At 39.7% G+C, this 21,114-nt stretch overlaps 1 protein-coding gene across 6 annotated transcripts in view; it reads right to left on the reverse strand.

Annotated features, from left to right (window-relative positions):
* Positions 1-21,114, reverse strand: part of DNAH5 (dynein axonemal heavy chain 5) — a 235,227-nt gene that overhangs the window by 102,682 nt on the left and 111,431 nt on the right. For all 6 annotated transcript variants that reach the window (XM_053913932.1, XM_053913940.1, XM_053913931.1 and 3 more), the window contains exons 32-41: positions 19,139-19,295; positions 15,589-15,801; positions 14,607-14,831; positions 12,779-12,951; positions 9,672-9,850; positions 9,105-9,292; positions 8,591-8,785; positions 5,072-5,206; positions 4,118-4,225; positions 2,019-2,172 (exon numbers count right to left, since the gene is read on the reverse strand). In XM_053913932.1, coding sequence (XP_053769907.1) covers positions 2,019-2,172; positions 4,118-4,225; positions 5,072-5,206; positions 8,591-8,785; positions 9,105-9,292; positions 9,672-9,850; positions 12,779-12,951; positions 14,607-14,831; positions 15,589-15,801; positions 19,139-19,295 — 1,727 coding nt within the window. The remainder of the gene's footprint in view (positions 1-2,018; positions 2,173-4,117; positions 4,226-5,071; positions 5,207-8,590; positions 8,786-9,104; positions 9,293-9,671; positions 9,851-12,778; positions 12,952-14,606; positions 14,832-15,588; positions 15,802-19,138; positions 19,296-21,114) is intronic.

Here is a 21,114-nt window from a genome sequence, read left to right on the forward strand (position 1 = left end):
CCAAACCTCAGGTGAAGCAGCACCTGCTCTGTAAGCCTTTCTACAATTCCTTGGAAAAGATTCTGCTCTCCTGCACCTCTGCTCACAGAGTAATTACGCCAACTTTCTCATAGTAATTCCATGATGCCTTTGAAGAATCTGTGCCCATGTCTGTCACCTGTTACACTGTAAGCTCCTTGAAGACATGCTCAGTTTTTCATACCTGTGTTCCCATTTTTAGTATAGAGCCTAGCAAAACCTCCAAGTATAGAACATCAAAGAAATGTAATGAGAAAAATACATAGTGAATAAGGGAATAAATAAAATACATGGGTCTTGTACTTCTTCAGTAGGAGTTCAATCCAATTACCTTCTCAATCTTTTGGATAATTAAAGCTTTCAGCAAGAAGCAATGTTTGAAATAACAAATGTTTGGCCTACCCATTAAAACTAAAAACAGGTTAATAAAAAGAAAATACTAAAACCAAAAACAAGTTAATAAACAGCAAATAGTCTAATGATTAATTCATTTTTGAAAGGAGCTTCTCCAACACCAGCGATGCCCATACAAATTATATATTATATTATATTATCACAATGTACCTGTATTGTTTAATACTTAGTGCTCATTTTGCTCAAGTCATTGTACCAGGTGCATTTGTAGTTAAGAGAAGGCAGTTTTATAACAACAACAAAACTATTCAGTATAATCTGAGAGAGAGCACATCACTTCAAAGCTGTGTAAAAACCCTAAAACTGAATGCTAACAACACACTGAAAACCAAGCAGTAAGCCCTGGGCTGTCAGCTCCGTGTTGGTGGAATTGGGGGCCAGCTGGGAGCGTCGTCCTATCTGTGTGAAAGCCCAATAGATGGAACGTTCGCATACAGAATTCACTTCATCCCATAGCTGAGGAAACTGAGACTAAATCTAACACGTGCAGGACTCTAGAACAAACACTGGCAAGTGCACCTGGGTTCCAACCAGGCACCTTTCCCTGCGGGACCATGTATGATGCATTCCAACAACCCGAGTTCTGTGAAAGCTTGGAACTCAACTCTGCCACAGCTAAGGGCTGCCAATACACTTAGGAACAGTCATCAATGTGCAATCAGAACCAGAGAATACAATAATCATGAACATGACAATGAACATTATCCCTAGATGACCTTGGGCTAGAGACTTAGACATGAGGCTTAGGGAAATTAAATGCATTGCTTTAACTTCACCAGAAAAACATCTGATTCCAGGTGAAAAATTAGTTTATATGTATAGCTCACATTTAGTTCAATGTTGAAGATTAGAAGTGCTTTGGGCCTTTATTTAGAAGTTTTTATTTTGTTTTTGTGACCAGAAATATGCCGTAGGAATTTAAGTCCTATTTATATCATTAGCCTGTGGTAAATTGTTTTTGCTTTGTTGTTTCACTTAAAGCCGCCATCCCCAAGAACCTGTAGATAATATTAAGGGAGGACTTAGTGCCCATAAAACCTAGAAAAACCACTCACAGAAACACAGAGTGGTGATTATTAGGACTTGGGGAGGGTGGAAATGGGAAGATATTAGTCAAAAGTACAAACTTCCAGTTACTAGATTGACAAAATCTGGGAATCTAATGTTCAGCATAGTGACTATAGCTAATAGTACTGTGTCATACACTTGAATGTTGCTGGGAGACTAGATCTTAAATGTTCTCACCACAAAAAAAATAATGGTAACCATCCATGTGATGGAGCTGTTAGCTAACACTGTGGTGTCAATCATGCTGCAATTTACAAACGTATCAAGTAAACCCACTGTGCACCTTAAACTACACAATGGTGTGTGCCCATTCTATCTGAATAAAGATGGAAAGACATGTTTTTTACCTAAAGTTCCTTCATGCATTCTCTCTAAAATGTACCCAATAATCAGTAAAACAGCACTCCCTCCTTTAAAAATATATTAATGTGCCCACCTTTGCCTCCCTTGGGGGCACTCAAACGCGTCACAACTATTTAAACGTGTCACGCAGAGCCATGAGGCATGGCTGCCCTCACCTGTCATGGCTCTCATCAAGGTGTGGATACAGGTGGTTTTCCCCGCTCCACTAGGGCCCAGGGCCATCATTCCATGCCGAACTCTCTGTGTTTCAAAGAGCTGGATGACTTTCAGTTTCCAAGGAGGATGGTTGATTAAACCAGCTTCTTCAACCTGAAAACATAACAAAACGCCTTCAACGGGCCACGTCAGCAGTGAGCCCAGAATAAGCACAGACGTGGAGTGGGGGGTCAGCAAATGGGCAGTCACTATTTAATAGGTATGACGTTCCAGGCTGGGAAATGAAAACACGATATGGGGATGGGCGGTGGTCACGTTTACACAATCATGAGACTGTGCTTAATGTCATTCAGCTGTCCACTTACAATGGCTAGAATAGTAAATTTTATATCATGTATTTTACCATAATAAAATATGCATTGCACAAAAAATATACATACATACGTGAAAAGTAGGGTAAACAAAATCAAATGTTATGCCAAGCTAATAAGAAACATCTGCATTTATCTTTGGAAATTGAATGCATCGTTAATATTAATATTTTATTGAATGTATATCTTAAGAGCAACTTAAGAATGAAGATTAAGTATCAAATGTATTTTAAATCTTTAATTTAAAAGATGACATTTAATAATGGGAAAAAATCCTAGCATAACAGGTTGACTGAAATTCCATATAAACCTCGAGCGCTTTATAAATCCACTGAGTGGTTTTTATCTGTCAAATACTGTATGGAAGTTATTCTGTGCCAAACTATTCTAAGTTTAATTTCATACCACTGTAACATCGGTATGATTTATATCTCCATTTTACAGATTTAAAAAAACTGAGACACAGAAACACTAAGTAATTCGGCCTAGATTAATACTTGTAAAGTTATGAGGTGGGGATCTGAGCCTGCAGAAATTCACCTTCTCAGCTCGTGCTCTTGACTAGCATGCTCTGCTTAAGTGCACTATAAATGATGCTTTTATTTTTACTTAAATATTTTTGAATAATTATTATTTACCTCTTTATACTACATATACTCTTCAGATCTTTCACATGATACAAATTACTATGCAACTCACCTTGTAAATTATTTTATATTTAGCTTTTTAGATAATGCTACAATTAATTTGGTCATTTGATAAAGAAGCCATTTACAAAATGAATTATCACTCTTCACTGATAAAAAAGGAGACTAAGACTTCTATACACTGATTTCTAAAGCAAAATATCTACATAATACTACCATATTTAACCTTTATCACAAATATCTTCAAGAGACTGAAATGTATTTTATAAATATGAGCTAATCACCATTTCTATGAAACTTTTTTCCCCAAGCTCTTCCTCATAAGAAAGGCAATTGAGGCACAAGGTTTACATGATTCATTTCCATTCCTAGGAGACCATAAAACGTTAAAGCTGCACCAAGTGTTGTGGGAAATCCAGACACCTAACGGTACAGATTCCTCCAGAGCCCAAGGAAGGAATCACAGTGACTGGGAGGGAAAGAAATGACGGTGAGGAGCCACATGAGCGCACTGCAGATGACACCGACGGAGCCCCGCCGGCTCGGGCAAAGCAGCCAGCTGAGCCCTGCCAGCCCCCCTGGCCTATCACATTTCGTTCTGGACTCTGGTGTGGAAGGCTTTCCACCAATAACAGGGCCACGAGCACAGGGTCAACCGGGTGGGTGGTTGTGAGATGGCAGGAAGAGCTCTGTCCCTAGAGTGCCACAGCCTCTCTCAAAACAGCAGTCACCACCCACTAGGTCCTAGGCCACCAAATAATAACATTTAAACATTCTGAGGTTTGTTTTCCTATATTCCCTGAAAATATTAATCAACTAACCCTTGTATGTAAATAGCAGAAATCACTACTGTACAAATTACATGTCATTTTTAATTGAAATTGAATGTATTTATTTTATATTACTATATTCGTTAGCCACAATATGTTAAAATATACTCTGATCATCAAAAAAAAAATACAGCAATTACAGCCTCAAGTGTTGTTTTCAGCACCCACAGATTTGGGGGACAGGAGCTCCATGTGACTCCCATGAAATTCACATGAAACATAGAACTTGATGCCCATGAAGGGTTATTACCTGTCTACTAATTGCCACCTCCAGTTCAGGGTAGCCTGCCTTGTCCAGAAGAATATTTGGGAAGAGATCTTCAATCAAACTCAAAAATAAGGGTTCATCCTCATCAATCTTGGAAAGAAAAGAGAGGGAAATCAGAGCAACTACTGTGGCATAATCACAGCAATGTGCAGGCAGACTGATGATGCCTAACACAGCCCAGATCATTTTATCCTACCCATTAATCAAAAAAATACCACCTTCTTGGAAATTAAGAAATGTTGCCCTCTTGTTCTGAAAAGTTAAAAATTAGCTTTAAAAAAAGAAAGGCAAGGAAAGTGAGGAAGAGGAGAAAAAAGGACCGAAATGAAAAGAAATTAAGTATGCCCACATGACAAGCTTCCCATGTATGAAATAATCAGCCTGGGGTGCAGCTACAGAGTCTAAAATTTCTAATTTAAATGTAAAAGAATTTATAATGAGAGGTAGCAGCAAATTCACGATTTGGAATTTGGTTCATACTTTCATTTTAAAATGAAAATATATCATTCTGTCACCCTGTACATAGATCCACTGATACTGGACAACTGATTACCAGTTTCTACCATGAAATGAAAGAGCCCAAAATTAGTACGCCCTTGTAAAATTTACATACGATTTTATGCCAGGCTCTACAGACTTTAAAGGCGAGATTTTAGCTCTAAAACACAAAAGAAGGATTCCATGTATTTAGGAATTTAATGTGGATATTTTTTAGATCCACTTGAATTCTTTTGGAATAGGCCTATGTTAGACTCGACACGAGTCACTACAAAAAGAACTGGAAAAGTGTAATTTAAAGTTACGCTCTCTAGCACTTTATCCGATAATTAGGCACTTTACATGATCACGTGGGATAAACAGTTCTCCATCTCAGCTGTGCTGAGTTGGCTGAACTGTTATCCGAGCGAGTGGAACATTTCCATCCGGGAGCCCTACCAGTTTGGAGAGGTTCATGTCTCGCAGGACTCGCATGACAATCGTGGACTCCGTGTCTGCGGGGTTGGCTCTTTTTGCTGCGCCCAGTGTTCGCAGCACTGACAGAATGTTACGCAGACCAAAATCATAATGTACCTGAAAAACGTGAGGGACACCAGGCTTATTTTCAATATTAACTTACACGTGGAAATTACACCAATTTGGCAGAAGACCTGCTCATAATAATGAATAAACGCTGATTTTCCTTTAGAAAACTTGCACAGTGAGTGAAGCAATAAATATTTTCATCAATACGTTTTTGAGCAAATAGAGAATATACAAAAGAGTCTTCTCCTGTACCATCAGAAATTTTAAGCCCTAAAATCAGAATTAATAGATACATCTTGACAGGGAGAAAGGAATAAATTTCCTCTTGGAGTACACATGTCCTTCCAGCTTCTTCTTCATCAGTCATCCATAAGAATATGTCTTCATATCTCCAAAGCTAAAATTCTGAACCAGAATGAAACTGAGACCTCAGTTGTGACCATCATATACACGTGTACTGATACGTAAACAGGCAAGGGTATTGAGAAGGAAGGAGTATAGCTAGCTACATTCCAGGATTACCTGGGTGAGGGGTTGGGAGGGAATAAGAACAAATCATAAGCCAAGCCCCCAGCTTTCTTAGTCCCTCAATATATGTTTAAAAACTCAATCATGCCAAATTTTACCATATGCAAAGTGCATAATAAAAAACTAATTTTCTAATCACTATGGAAACTATGGCAGTGCCTCCAAAAATTTAAAAATAGAACTACCATATTATTCAGCAATCCCACTTCTGGGTACCATATTTTTCGGACTGTAAGATGCACCAGACCATAAGACACACCTAGGTTTTCCCCCAGCGAGCCAGGTAAGCTACATTCGGACTATAAAACACGCCCCCCTTTTCCTCCCAAATTTGGGGGGAAAGGGTGCATCTTATAGTCTGAAAAATATGGTATACATGCAAACGAATTAAAAGCAAGGTCTCAAATACATATGAGTATACCCACATGTGCAGCAACACTATTTACAGTAGCCAGGAGGTGGAAGCAACCCAAATACCTATCAAGTGATGAGTGGATAAAGTACAATAGAATATAATTCAGCCATAAAACAGGAAGTCCATCCTATCACATGCTACACCATGGATGAGCCCTAAGGACACGGTGCTGAATAACATCAACCAGGCAAAGAAAGCTAAATCCTCTATGGTCTCACTTACATGAGGTATCTAAAGTAGTGAAATGCATACAAACAGAAAGTAGAGCGGTGGTCACCAGGCTCTGGGACAAGGGAAAAAGAGGAGCTATTTAATGAGTATAGAGTTTCAGTGTTGCGCGATGAAAAAGTTCGGGAGATCTGCTTCACAGCTTCGTGGGTATATGTTACACTATGGAACTATACATGTAAAATGGTTAAGAGGGTGAGTTTAATGTTATATGTTTTTACCACAGTAAAAAATACCTACAGAAAAACAAAAAACAAAACCGAAACAATTATCTGCTAACATAACTGGGAGCAGTTGCATCTAACACTAATCAGTTGGAGGACGGATAAATAATGGAGTAAGGGCTGTAGGAGTGGGGAAGACTGAAACACTGAGGAGGAGAAGAAGAGATAGGGAGTTAGTCATGTGGGGATTTTTCTACACAGTAAAAAGATATTTCTTTCACAGAGGAAAGATATTCAATGAGTATGTAAGGTCTGCAATAAGCAGAAGAAACCAAGAATGATGGTGACAAAAACAGGGTCGGTCTAACCAGAAAACTCAATGGCCAACGTCAGAAGACTCTGTCTGCAAATTGAACGTTTGCAAGGAAAGAAGTTTTGAGTGACAATGTAAGCTAGTTGAACCTGTGAGTAATAACAAATAGATTCCAAGAAGTTTGGAATAGAGGCCAGAGTGAGTAGAAAGATCAAACTATTATATATGTGAGGAGTGTTATTCACATTTTATTTTTATGTTTATTGTAAGATATTATTTAGCATATGATTTTAGTAATTTTTATTTCTATGTTCCAGACATTTGTAACACGATCTCTGCCTCCTGGTCTTCGAATCATTGTATAGAGGACCTGTGATGTGCTTCTAACCTGGTGACAGGTTGTATATGGTTACATACACATGATTACGTGGTGACATTATGTAAGATTTGTGATGGTTAATTTTATGTGTCAACTTGACTGGGCCCTGAAATGCTTGGATAGCTGATTACACATTATTTCTGGCGAGGGTGTTTCTGAAAGAGATTAGCATTTGAATTGATGGACTAAGTAAAGCAGATGGCCCTCCCCAATGTAGGTGGCACCATCCAAACCACTAAGGATCGGAAGAAGGTTGGGATTGCCCTCTCTGCCTGATTGCTTTGCTGGGATATCGACATCCTGCCCTCGTAGTCCTAGTATTCTTCCAGACTGGGACTGGAATCTACAACATCAACCCTTCAAACTAGACCTCCAGCTTTCCAGGGTCTCCAGCTTGTATATGGCATATCATGGGACTTCTCACCTTCCATAACTGTGTTAGGCAAGACCTTTTAATATCTCTTTATATAGAGACAATTCACCCTATTACTAGCACTCATCTTGCTGGAAGCTTTTTCCCTTGCTGACTTTGAGAAAGTAAGTGCCCATGCTGGAGAAAGCCAGGTGGCAAAGGATGGCACCAAGCTCTGTGGGAACTGGTCTCCTCCCACTGACAGTCAGAAAGAAACTAAACCCCTTAGTTTTAGAATCTCAAGAAAAAGAATTCTGCCAACATCATGAGTGAGCTCGGGAGTAGATCTTTCCCCAGCCAAGCATCTGATGAAACCACAGCCCCAGTCAACCCTTGACTTCAGCCTTGTTAGACTCTAAGCAGAGGACCCAGCTAAGTTGTGGCAGGACCCCTGACCCACAGAAATTGTAGGATAATAAATATGTATTGTTTTAGGTTAGTAATATTGTGGTGACATTATTATACAGCAACAAATAACTAATACAAAAGTAGTAAATGATTAATTTTGTGCCTCTCAACGCTGGAATCCCATGAAGTCAGAAGCTGCTACTCTAAACAGTGCAGGAAACTGGCAAGGCAGTTACAACAGATAAGTGAGACAAATAGCAAAGCTTGGCCAAACATGTCAATGAGCGTGAAAGACAGAAGAGTGAATGACTGAGAGATTCCTGAAAACCACGAGGGCACCTAACATACATTATGATAAATGTATACGTGGGATAAAGAGAAAACATTAATATCTATAGTGCTTTGGCTCCTCAATCAGTCCAGACAGTATTCACTTCATTTCTATGCCATAAGCATTAATGTCTTTCAATGTACTTCTTAATAAGACTACACATATAAAGTTATTTTTGTAATGATACAACTTTCTACTTTTCGTCAATAAAGTACCTGTCAACAACCCAGTCTACAACTTTTCAAAATGACAGACTTTCACTGGGTAGAGACATGGAGCGCGGACGAGCACGCAGAAGCCTCAGAATGCCGCACCTGCTTAGAAAGCTGCTCCTCACATAGTTTGTAGAGCGTGAAAAACTTCCTGGCCAAAACGATGTTGTCAATGAAGCCACAGCTAGCCAACTTCACTCTTATGATAATCTGACGATCAGGGACCATCATGGCCACAGAGCGGAAGTTAATCTTCAAGTTCTCGGGGAGTTCCTGCCGCCCAGCATAGCCAGGATTCTACACAAAATAAAACCCAAGGGTGAATGACGTGATCATGGGCAGCAAGCACACATCGGCACGGTATTAAAAGATCCATTTTGTACACACCACAGATCTGAACTGACAACCAGAGAATTCATTTGCCTATTTCCCCCTCCTTCTCAGTGAAGAGAGTAAGTGGTGAGTTACTAACATGAGCTTTGTTTAACACCAAAGGCTTCTGAACTGGAGTGAAAATTATAATCCCAATTTCCATTCATAGAAAGTGGGTGACATGTATGAAAGGAGATGTATGAAAACTGTGATAAGAGGCAGAAATTCAGTAGATCTTCCTTACCATGGTCAGAAAAAGTCCAAATTCAGGGTTCATGGTCACTTTATCTCCATCAGTAAAAATAAAAGATTTTTTATGCTCTTTTTTACATGTCAAAATGATGGAAATTTGCTGGGCTGCAACTGAGAGGACTGGTAGATCGATACGGTTAAATTCATCAAAACAACCCCAGGATCCAGACTGTGCCAGCCCTTAGACAGGAAATAAAATGAAAAATTCAATTAGTAATGTAATTTTGGAAAGCCAAGGAAAAGGACATTACACAGCTGCCAACACAAGCCGGAGACAAGCTAGTTCAAAAATAAAGTGGAGCAAATAGGTCATGCACGAGTGCCCCACAATAGCTCTCAGTGTGTACTTTACCTGTAAACACCCACCCTGCCGTGATAGAGAAACACGACGAAAGGCCAGTGACACTGACATTTGATCCACCCAACACTGCTAAGATTCAGATTTTCCAAAAAGTTTCCTAACATGCAGCCAATTATTGAAAACACATCTTAACAAGATATTCCACCTTAACTGAAATTTCTCAACACATTAAAAAACAAAACAAAACATAACTTTCACCTTTAAAAATCCGTCCAAGCCCTCGGAAATCCATCTGGTCTGAACAGTTGAAAACCACAACATACTTCCCAAGACATCGTCCCATATCTTTGGTAGTTTCTGTTTTGCCAGTTCCTGCAGGCCCAGCGGGCGCTCCTCCCATGCTCATTCCCAGAGCCTGAGCCAACGTGATATAACACCTTGGGGGAGAGACACATCACTAGAAGCAAAGCACCGGCCTCTACAACATACTTCTGAAACATCACAGTGAAATGAAACCCATACAAGATTGAAAGAACAAAGATCCAGGACATGGTCCCTACCTAACTCTTCCAAAAATGCATTCTAAAATACACTTATGTTTATGGATATTAAGGAAAGAGGAGGGCACAGTCTATGGTTAATTAAGTTTAAAAATTCTTTTAAAAAGTTAAACAACCTTTTTTTAAGATTAATACTTGGGTTTTATTTTTTAATATTTTATTGTTTATGCTATTACAGTTGTCCCAATTTCCCCTCTTTGCCCCCCTCCACCCAGCCTGCCCCCCACTTCCATAGTCAATCCCCTCACTGTTGTCCATGTCCATGGGTCCTTCATATATGTTCTTTGACTAATCCCTGCACCTTCTTCCAATCAGTCCACGCCTACTCCCTCCCCTACTACAGCTGTCACTCTGTTTCATGATTCTATGCCTCTGGTTCTATGATAATATATATTGAGAGTCACCAAGCACAAAAAATAGCACATTCCAACTCCAAAACCAAGTATGCAACTTCTTCACTGAGACCTACCATATCTAAAAAATAGTATTCTAGGGAACAGACTGGAAACCATTAAAGTAGAACAATCTTTTCTGAATCTGAGAGTTGATAATTTGGTGTAGTAGGGGCCAATGGTCCTGTGAGATTTAAATCATACATTGCTAAATAATTATATCTTAAATCCATTTCTGGGAGCAGATACTAAGGATAAATCTCTAGGATATACCCTCCAGAGACAAGCACAGATCTGTCTGAGTATCTTCATATATTCATGTACGTTTACATACATGAACATAGTCTCCCCAGAACATCCTACATGTATGTGGACCTTGCTCCATCCCTTCTCTGCTTTCCTTTCCAGAGCCTTTGCTGTTTCAAAAATGTCAGCATTCATGAATGGGATTGGCAATTTTATGTGATGTAGTGGCCCTTGCACAGCTCTGTTAGCGTTTTTTGCCTCCCCACCAGACTGCCATGAGCTCTCTGCTACCAGGAGCCAGGTCTGGTGCACACTACTACCCCCAGCTACTTGCCTCAGCCCTGGAACTCAGTACTCTATGAACATTTGATGAATAAATGGCTTGTGCCAATCCAACCAGTTATGCACTTTCATCCGGTTCCTCCCATCCCATTAGCTACGGGAATTAGAGATGAAGAAAGTGACCTCAGTACCAAATCGACAATGACACACCCCATGACCCAGAGCTCAGTAACACACAATTTAGCCAAATCCATCAGCAGCATTAGTATTAAGTGTCCATCTCACTCAAGATGCATTTCATCACATAAATAGAAGTGCTTTTGGTTCCTATTCTTAAACAGTATTGATTCAAAAATTCTGGGACTCTTCCTAAGGCAACAATGACACATGTATCAGAAGTCTGATGAGACCACAGAAATGCTAAGGACACTGGAGGGTTCAAAGTAGAATTTTCTTTCTGGAAGCAAAGGCAGCATGTTTATAGGTTGATGTGAATGATCAAGGAGGAAGAGAACATTGGTGATGCTCCCAGAGAGGAAATAACCATCGGTTTGAAGTGTTGGCTTTGGATGGCAGCACAAACTATATCCAGGAACCAGGAGAAAAGGCCAACAGCACAAGGGCAGATAGGTGCCTTGGTTCTCAGATGTGATGGGGAAACAAGGACACGTTATCTCCTGCAACAGCATCTGTCTTCTCAATAAAATAGGAACTGAGGCCTTCCACAGAGAAGGAGAAAGCGAGAGAAGTGCTGGAGGTTTGAAGAGGGAGGAGAGGTGAAAGAAGTGTGTAAGTCTCAGGTGTCTCAAGGAATTCTTCATATTTGGGGATTATCCATCTCTTCACTTCAAAACAAAGAGAACAAACTCCAAAAGGACGTCCAACAGCGTCCAGTATAAATGATCTTCAATCCAGACATAAGGAGGAATGTAAAGAGTTATGAAAATGAGAAAATTCTAAAGGAAAACGATGCACAATAAAATCTCTTGCTAATCCTCCATTCTCAGTTGAAACTGGGCATTTCCTTTAGTATCATGAACACACAGAAGGAGCAATCTAGCAGATAACAGTGCTACTACATCAAACTTTTACATTTTGTCTGATAATATTTGCAATCTAACAGCCCAGAGGTTCATTCTGTGAAAATGGCTGATGTTCAGCTTCAGCTTCTACTTAGGCCAAATACTGATTTTAATGCATAGCCACTGTGTCCAAAATAAGTATTCAGTGCATCCCTGAACAGAGCATATACAAGTGGCCGATGCCACCAAATTCAAATTAGACTAAGTGAATTACAGAAGATTAGCCATAGAAGGACCCTTGGAGATAGTCTACTTCATCTTACAGATGAGGAAACTGAGTCCAGGGAACCTGCACCACAGCTCTGGCTAGCACAGCTGGCAAATAACAGGCAGAGGGCACATCTAAGAAGTCCAGATGCTCAGGCCAATGTCTTCCCCATCGCTTTACACCTGCATTAACATTCAATTTCTTTCCTGCTGAAAAACCACCTTATTTGTTCTTGTACAACAACAGGTGTCACAGTGCCCAAAGCAGCCCTCAAGGCCCATGTGATCTGCACCTATTGACACATGGCACGTAATTCCCTTTCTGACCCATTTTGATGTCCACAGAGATCATTTAAGCTTTGCCTCTATAAGACTAAAGGCAAAGGAAGCAAAGTCTGTTTCAAACACAAACCTAAACCCCATGTGAAGACACACATGTAAAGCTAAGAATACTGAATTTCAAAGACTTTGCAATAAAAGAGCTTATAACCAACCCCTAAAGAGACAGTAAGCAGAAATCCCCTGAGTAACTCCCCAGAATAAAGATGTTAGGGGGCGGGGGCAGAGGTAGTGGAATCACAGAACCCTTCCATTACCTGTCTGTGAGAGGAGTTATGACAAGCCTGTCAGTGCAGCCCAAAAATTCGTTCTGGTACATGAAAGCCACATCCGTGATGTGGATCATCATCTTGTCGGTATCTTCATTAAAATAAAATCTGCACTGTTTCAACCATTCAAAGTCTGTAGGGCTCTTGATATGCATGTGACACTGAAATGCAAAACGTACAGGTCAAAACTGGGATGCGAACTATTTATTAAGCACACACGTTAGCATTCACATATATCATAATGGGAAGTAAGTGGAACTCAAAGACTACTCGGCTCGTTCAATCATGTCAGCTACGCTGCTGTCCAACCTATTCCTCCATTGATCAACAAAAGAAGATATTTTAGAAGACATGGGTATGGGAAAATTCAAGAGAAACCTCTCATTAAGCTCCCCAATTTAAACAGCATGAAACATTTTAATAATACGATATTCATTTCTTAAATTCCACCCTTAAATGCCTGATACCACAGTTCTAGCCATGAACTGCTGAGTATGGAAAACACCTTTTGGCATTCAAAGACAGAACCGAGTAGTCTCATGAGAAAACAGGCATCTCTTGTGATTATGACAAAGTACACTGTTGGTTTTATTTAAGTGCACTAATTATTTTTCCTGGGATTAACAGAGGGCCAAAATTTCTAAACCTAATGACAGGTTATTGCTCAGCAATACTTCTGTCTGAATGTTTTCACCAAAGTTTTAAGCCACTTTAATCTTTTTCTTTGACAAATAAGAAACCTAAAATTACCCTGGCCCTGACCACAGTGGCTCAGCTGGTTGGAGTGTAATCCCATAACCGAAAGGTTGTGGGTTTAATTCCCAGTTGGGGGACATATCTAGGTTGAGATTTCGCTCCCCAGACTGGGTGCATTAAAATCCCTAGTTTGGGGCATACAGTCCCCAGTCTGGGCTCATTCGGGAGGCAACCGATCAAGTTCCTCTCCCTCCCTTCCTCTCTCCCTTCCTCTCTCTCTAAAAAGAAAAAATGTCCTCGGATGAGGATAAATAAAAATTAAAATTACCATGAGCCCTTTATTCCTCAGAGAGGCAAAGAGGGTACTTAAATATTAAGAGAAGATTAGCACACAACAGCTTGAATGTGCTGCCTTATTTCCATTATATCAGAACCAATCTTTCATAATCTTCTTTACATAATGGGCTGAGACACGATCCAGAAAATTATTATGAAAGTAAGAGCGTCTTGCCTCTTATCTAATGTCCTATTTCATAGTAAAGGACAAATTTCTTTTCTTTTCACATTTCCTATTTTCAATACCTACTAAACTCTTTTTCTCCCTGTTCTCTTTTAAAGGCAAAAATCCGCATGACACCTGAATGTCACAAAGTATATTATAAAAGACTATTTGTAGTCAATGACATAAATGTAGTAAAACTTGTTAAAGATTTATCAAAAGCCTTAAAGGAAGGACTAAGTGACGCTACCAGCAATGCTACTTATTAATTCTGTAGCAAGCAACTGGTAATCTTCAATATCGAAAAGGTGCACAAGACCAATGAATACTTTTCAGGATGCTACATGACATTTTAGTATTTAAAATAATCACATAATGAATTTTAAAATAAAGCTTAATTGCCTCAATAACATCTTAGCAGGGATTATTGGAATATGACTGAAATTTCGTCTGAAGACAGAAGAAAACCTGACAAAGAAGCTCTCATCATAAAAACGATTCTTTGCCTGAATTTAACCTTTTCATTGAGTTCATCAAACTAATTCCAGTGGGCAATCACAGATAGTAACCAGTGTGTGCCTTTACCCAGTGTACATGCCACAGCATTTATAAAGCATTTACCAGGTCATCGAAGATATCCCGTTGGTGCACGTGAATAGTGATCAAAGTCTCATATTTAACTCGTTCCACGGAACTCAGATCTTTGGTTGTAATGTCGATCAATGTATTCAGCAGCTCCAAGAAAGACTGGTTGGTTTTCTGCATGATTTTTTTATCAAACTTGGCATTTCTAAGGGCTTCTTCTGAATCCCGTGTCCATATCATTTGAATTCCTAATAATCCAACCTTAGGGAAATAAAAGGGTGTATATGAGTGTCTATTGCATGTGATTGTATTTAAATAGAAATTACAGCGTAGTGAATAGTTGTGGTTATTATGCAAATATGTCATCAACCTCAATTACATCACCTTGATATGTTGTATCAGAACTTAGGAAAATGCTATTCACACTGTTTACCTGACAACTAAATATGTACAGCCTCGTGATGCATCTACAAATTTTTTCTTACAATTTTAAGGCATTTATTATTTAAGTCATATTTCCCCCCAGCTGGGTTTTAAGTTACTAACAGGGAAAGCATACGTCTTAAACCTGCGTTTCCCAAACTAACACAGTGTTTACGTGCAGTAGATATTTGCAAAATCTTCACTGACCACAATGCCTAAGAAAGTATTGTTTTCTGCAGTTTAATGCTGAAACATAGTTCTCCTTTTTCTAGCAAAACATACACTGAATACATTTTTATGATTTCTGCACTAAAGAGATTCAGTGAGGAAAAAACTTTTAAATTAAACAAAATATACCAACTATCTCTACAACACATATGTGTATGTATGTTTGTGTGTGGGTGTGTATATGTATATAAAACCAAATAATCTGTAGTTGAAATCTTTAAGCTTATCAAATTTAGAAAATCCTTATAAAAATCTTAATATTGGTCCAGAGTTAAGAAGAAGCAAGTTGTGTAGTTTACAACAGAAAACGTATGAGCTCTGAAATGACTGTTCTGTAAAAAATACTTTCCAATTTCAATACACTGACCTGAGCAGGGAAGGAAGAAAGAAATTCAATCAGTTGGAAACCTGCTTCTTGAATATTTTCTGCTGCCTGGCGAATCACATGATGTAATGAGGACTGCGATTCCTCCAAGAGAGAATTAAGCCAAACTTCCACATTGCCCTCTGCCATCACGGGTTTATCCAATTCAATCGTCTCGCCCTCTCGAGAGGAAATTGACAGAATGCGATCATAGATCTACATTAGAAGCCAAAAAAAATAGCCATATTCACATAAAGAATAAATTCCTCCATTGCCCTCATGTCACTGTTATCCTTCCTACAGAAGCTAAGCTACAGATTATAACATAAAAGTCAAAATATGATATAAAATCAATTTCAAAACAGTAAAGAAGAAGTTATCCATGAAAGCTAAAATGGAATACTAAATCAATTCTAAGTAGCCTATACTTCAGAGGGAAAAACTTGTTTTCTAAAAGAAATATTCAATACAAATGTGATGATCCAAAACCGCGAGTTTCCCCAGACAAAATGAAACTCTCTAAGAGCCTGTCACCCACACAAGCCTATCAGGTTGACATTAGCAATGGCCTGGCCAACGTGCTCAATGCAGACACCTTACAAGGTAACTCCACTCCTGCACTCTACAGTGTGCTCCTTACAGGAGCTCTTGGTTGCTCACAATGTTTTCTAACTCAAACCCAGCTCCTAGTCTGGTCATTGCACTTTAGTTTCCCTGTAGTACAGCATACTGAGTATAGCATGGTGGTTAGGCTTCTAAACTACCCGTTCAAATGGTGCTCTGCCATTCACCGATCATGCAACCTTGGAGGACTTGTGTCTGAGACTAAATCTCTTTCTTCCCTAAGACTACTCATCAAAAATTGTGCCCTCCCTACTTCCCTGCTTGTCCATGCCAATTTAAAAAATAACACAAGCTATAAAGTAATTGTGAATGTATATTGTTTTTATTCTTTAGTAAGTGGATTATTCCCTTGATCTCAAAATTAGAACCAAATCCTATCTGAGATTTAGAACTGTATTAATGAAGCCAATGAGTACTAAATTTCAGGGTCTCTCACTTACATGGACTCATGTCAAGATTCTGAATATAAATTGGTATTTATAATTTTATGAGATTTAGGACCTACAAAACCAGGATCTGCCACTGGTTATAGATACATTATGGCAGAACCAAAAAAAAAAAAAATGAATGCTACTTTAAGAAGTAATTGCTATGAATGGAGGCTAAAAATGAGGAAATTTAAGTTATGTTCAATGCACAAGCAGAGAGTGAGAAGCTTCACCACACACCATGAGGTTCTACTGCTCTAGCAGAAGGATGTGAACATCTAAAAGCACTTCCTGGATAATACAATCCCCTTTCAACCTACACGTCCTATAGGCCTACACAAACATTGATTTTTAAACTGTTTCCATGTCTTCCTTTCCTCTCCACCCACCCCCTTGGTCAAGGCTTTGTTGTAGCAGCTCAGCCTCCGCCATCCTGACTCTGCAGTCACTTCCAACACTGCTCTCCATGCTCCCCTCTATTCTACCACCTACAGTGAGCCAGAGAATCTTTCCAAAACACAAATCAGGTCACTGCCTTACATAAAAACCTCCCACGTCTTCTGTCACATTCCCGATGAAGTAGAATTCCATAGTGTGATGCACTTGGATTTTGGGAATCTGGTCCATGCTTCTTTCTCCCTTTGCTCATCACTTCCTGTTGTGAGTTAAATTGTGTCTGCCCCCTCAAAAAAAAAAAAAAACTGTATGTTGAATCCCTAAGCCCCAGTATCTGTGACTGGGACCTTATTTGGAGATAGAGTCTTTGCAGATATAATTAAGTTAAGATGAGGTCCTGGAAAATAGTGGACCCTACCTAATCCAATGAGTGGTGTCCTTAGAAATAGAAGGAAATTTAGACACAGATACACAGGGAGAACGTCATGTGAGGACAAAGGCAGAGACTCGAGTGATGTGTCTACAAGCTGAGGGACACCAAGGGTTTCTGACAACCACCAGAAACTGGGAAAGAGGCATGGAACAGATTCTCCCTCAGAGCCTCCAGGAGGAACCAGCCCTGCCAACACCTTAGTTCGGAATTCTAGCCTCCAGAACTGTGAGAGAATAAACCACTGTTGTTTCAATCGAGGAAAACCTTGGGAAACTAATGCACTCCCTCACATACGCACACTCCCGCCCCCACCTCCACTATGACCAGAACGTGTGTGTGTCCCTTCTCCACCTCCCTTGTTATGTTTCATTTACCTTCAAAACATCAGTTCAAATGCCATATTCCCCTGCAGGAAGCCTTCTCTCATACCCCTTACATCCAGGTTAGGGCTCCCCGCCAAGCATTTCATGATCCTTGGGTACAATGTTAGCACAGCAAGTCAAAAACTACCAACAGTTTGTCAAATTTCTCTTGAATGTTGTAGTGCATAAAAATGACTTCAGTTCTATTTACAATATATTTTTCCTTGGAACCCTGAGTCTAGCATCATGCCTGGCACATAGTAAGGTGCTTGAACTTAAAGGGCCAGCTCTTAACTGCTTACAGTGGCTTCTCTCTGCCACTGCCGTAATTGCACACTATAGACTCCACCAGATCATGAATTCCTGGGGCTCTGTAAACTCCCATTGTCAGACATGACATCTGGCACATGGCAGCTGCTCAGCAAGTGCAGACCACATGGTGGGATGATAAATGAATGGCACCAAGGGCTTGCGTGAAGCACTAGAGGGGAACTGACCACATTGTCAACTGGTAGTGTCACTTTCCTGGGGAATTTTGGGTGAAGGGATGGATTAGAGTCCAGGGGTGCCCAACGCACGGCCTGAGGGCCACATGCAGCCCAGGATGGCTATGAATGCAGCCCAACACAAGATCATAAATTTACTTAAAACATTATGAGATTTTTTTGTTTTAGTTAGTGTTTGTGCATTTAATGTGTGACCCAAGACAACTCTTCTTCTTCCAATGTGGCCCAGAGACGCCAAAAGGTTGGACACCTCTGGATTAGACAATGTCCCCAGCACCTGTATAAATGTGGTCTCCCTCACATTGAATGATCTCTCTTGGGACCCATACAACTCCATGGTTCTAGAAAGTTGTTGAGAGTGTTAAAAAAAAAAAGGTTTAAATCAAGCATCATGAAATACAGGGAAGACCATCATGCCAAAAATGTCTGAAGCCTGATTAAAACAGTCAACTCACAGTGGACATTCTGTTTAGTGAAGGCACTATTTTATGAGCAATTGGTTTCTTTGTTTTATTGAATTTCTAAACAGTTAATTTGACATATAAAACCATAAAAGCTACACACAATTCATTCTTCATCATAGTTAAAGTACTGTTATTCAAATGTACACGCTGGATATTAAAAAAAAAAAATCACATAGTTCTGAAGGTAAATAGGACCCAAAGTTTGCCTTTAGTCACTGGCTTAGACTTAATGGCCAGGGAAGCAAAGCTTTGTAAACACAACATTGGAGAACCATTTAATTAAGACAGCAGAGCTCCTAAGACACAGTCACTGCTGGACAGTAATTAGAATTAGGCGAACCTTTTCATGGAACTTGACAGTTTTAATGTTGTCAAACACATTCAGCAAATGGGCTTGTATAGTGTGTGGGTCCGAGGCCTGCCCCAGAATCTCCAGAAGGGCCGGGTCTGAGACGAAGAAGAACCGAGGAAAGCAAAGTCGTTTTTTCTCCAAGTATCTAAGTGGGAAGGAAAAAGATAAATGTTGTAAACACACAAAGCAGGACTCTAAAAATAAGTTAATCTGGATGGGAAAAGAGGGAAAATTTTTGAGACAATCTAATTCTCACACATCCCATTCAGTGTTTTGGTTTTGCTTTCCTTACTGATTTTGCCAGGTAGTATTCCATATTCTGATGGGGAAACAATTTCTTTTCCCAAAAGTGCTGGAAGGATTTCTTCATTTTTCACAAGTGTAATGTATACATTCGACTTAATCTAAAAAATCGTGTGCTTTCTTGTAGAAAACAGGAAAAATACACACAGGACGTTTTTGTTTTATTTAGAAACACAGCGCTGTCAGACAAAGGGCGCTGCATTCATGGAACGACGTCTTTAAAAATCCAATGAATCCATCACTGAAGCAGCAGCAAAATCCAGCTACAAAGGAGCTCAGCGAAAGGCCTTGGCTCTGCTCGCCGCCTCCCAGGGTGACCGAGACCGGTCCATGTTTCTACCATTGCCCTGCTTTCAGCCGCACTTCTGTTTCTACATTTGCTTTGTTTTATGATAATTCCTTATGGTATTTTTTCTGTTCTTCTCATACCTATACTTCTGCATCTTCATTTTCTAGCACATTTTGATGTAATTAATACAGTTTTAATTGCAGTTGCTTCTTGAAATCCTATCATACTCTAAACTTTTTGTTTATTTCTAGTCTTTCATTTGTATTCAATATTATTTATTTCTTATTTTTTATTTGTATTACTTGTTTCCTATATAAAATTATGAGAGAATGATTTTCATTTCATAGAAGCAGAATTCTCGTCTCAGTGTTTTTACTGAAAGACTACTTGCATCAGAAGCGGGAGCCAGAGGGCACCCTCAGGGGCATAAATGGGGAGCCCTCGATAGTCCATGTTCAACCAACCACTGGGCTTTTGTCCAGTGGGGTGGCCAGGATGAGGGCCAGAGCTAAATTCCTCCGCACAAAAGAGAAGGATTTTCTCAGACTCTGAAAGAGGCAAGGAAGGGAAGGGGATCTAAGCAGAGGCCAGTGGTAGTGAGGAACATGGGAAGGAAATGGGAAGGTCTCGAGTGCTGACAGTGGACGAGCTTGCTGCGTATGTTGTCATCTTCCTCTTGGTCTCTCACAGAATATTTAGTAAAATATACATTACAAGCTAATAGTGTCTGGGCAATTTGGATGTATTCACTCTGAGTATGTGAAAAAGCACAAAATCTGGCTTCAGAGAGAGGGAAGGTTAAAAGCAGAGGCTGCCCAAAGAGTCTCCTCTTACATATCCCCTCATTTTATTGAAGTCTTTCTTTAATGCTTGCAATGTTTTATTTTGTTTGCACTAGCCTTTTACGTTCCTTACTTTAAATGTTAATTTTATAATTTTGAATACCCCCATCCTTCTTATTTATATAACTTTGACTTTTATTCTTAATAACTTCCTGGCCGATTCCTAGCCGTTCCTTGCCTAGTCTGATCCTGCTCGTGAACCAGGTCGTTTCCTAGCAGTCCAGACCAAAACGGAGGAAGGCATGTGGAATGTAACAACCAGACCTGTTTCAAAGCAGAGGAGACAACTTATTTCTGATCTGTGAAGACCCCTCCATCTGCGCAGACCCCCATCAGCATCAGTGGGAGGGCCTCGTTTTTGTGTAAACATTAGTACTCAAGTGTTTATACTGGGCTTACATTATTTTGGCTCATAACCTCTCCTTGGTAACAGGTACAAAAGCCAAGGGGAGCTCAGTAACAAGTGTGAGTAATTTTAGAGTGGACTTTTTCTCTGAGGAGTTATGAAATAATGACATATTATCAAGTGA

The sequence above is a fragment of the Desmodus rotundus genome, chromosome 1 (genome assembly GCF_022682495.2).
Source record: "Desmodus rotundus isolate HL8 chromosome 1, HLdesRot8A.1, whole genome shotgun sequence".
NCBI classification, from domain to species: Eukaryota; Metazoa; Chordata; class Mammalia; order Chiroptera; family Phyllostomidae; genus Desmodus; species Desmodus rotundus.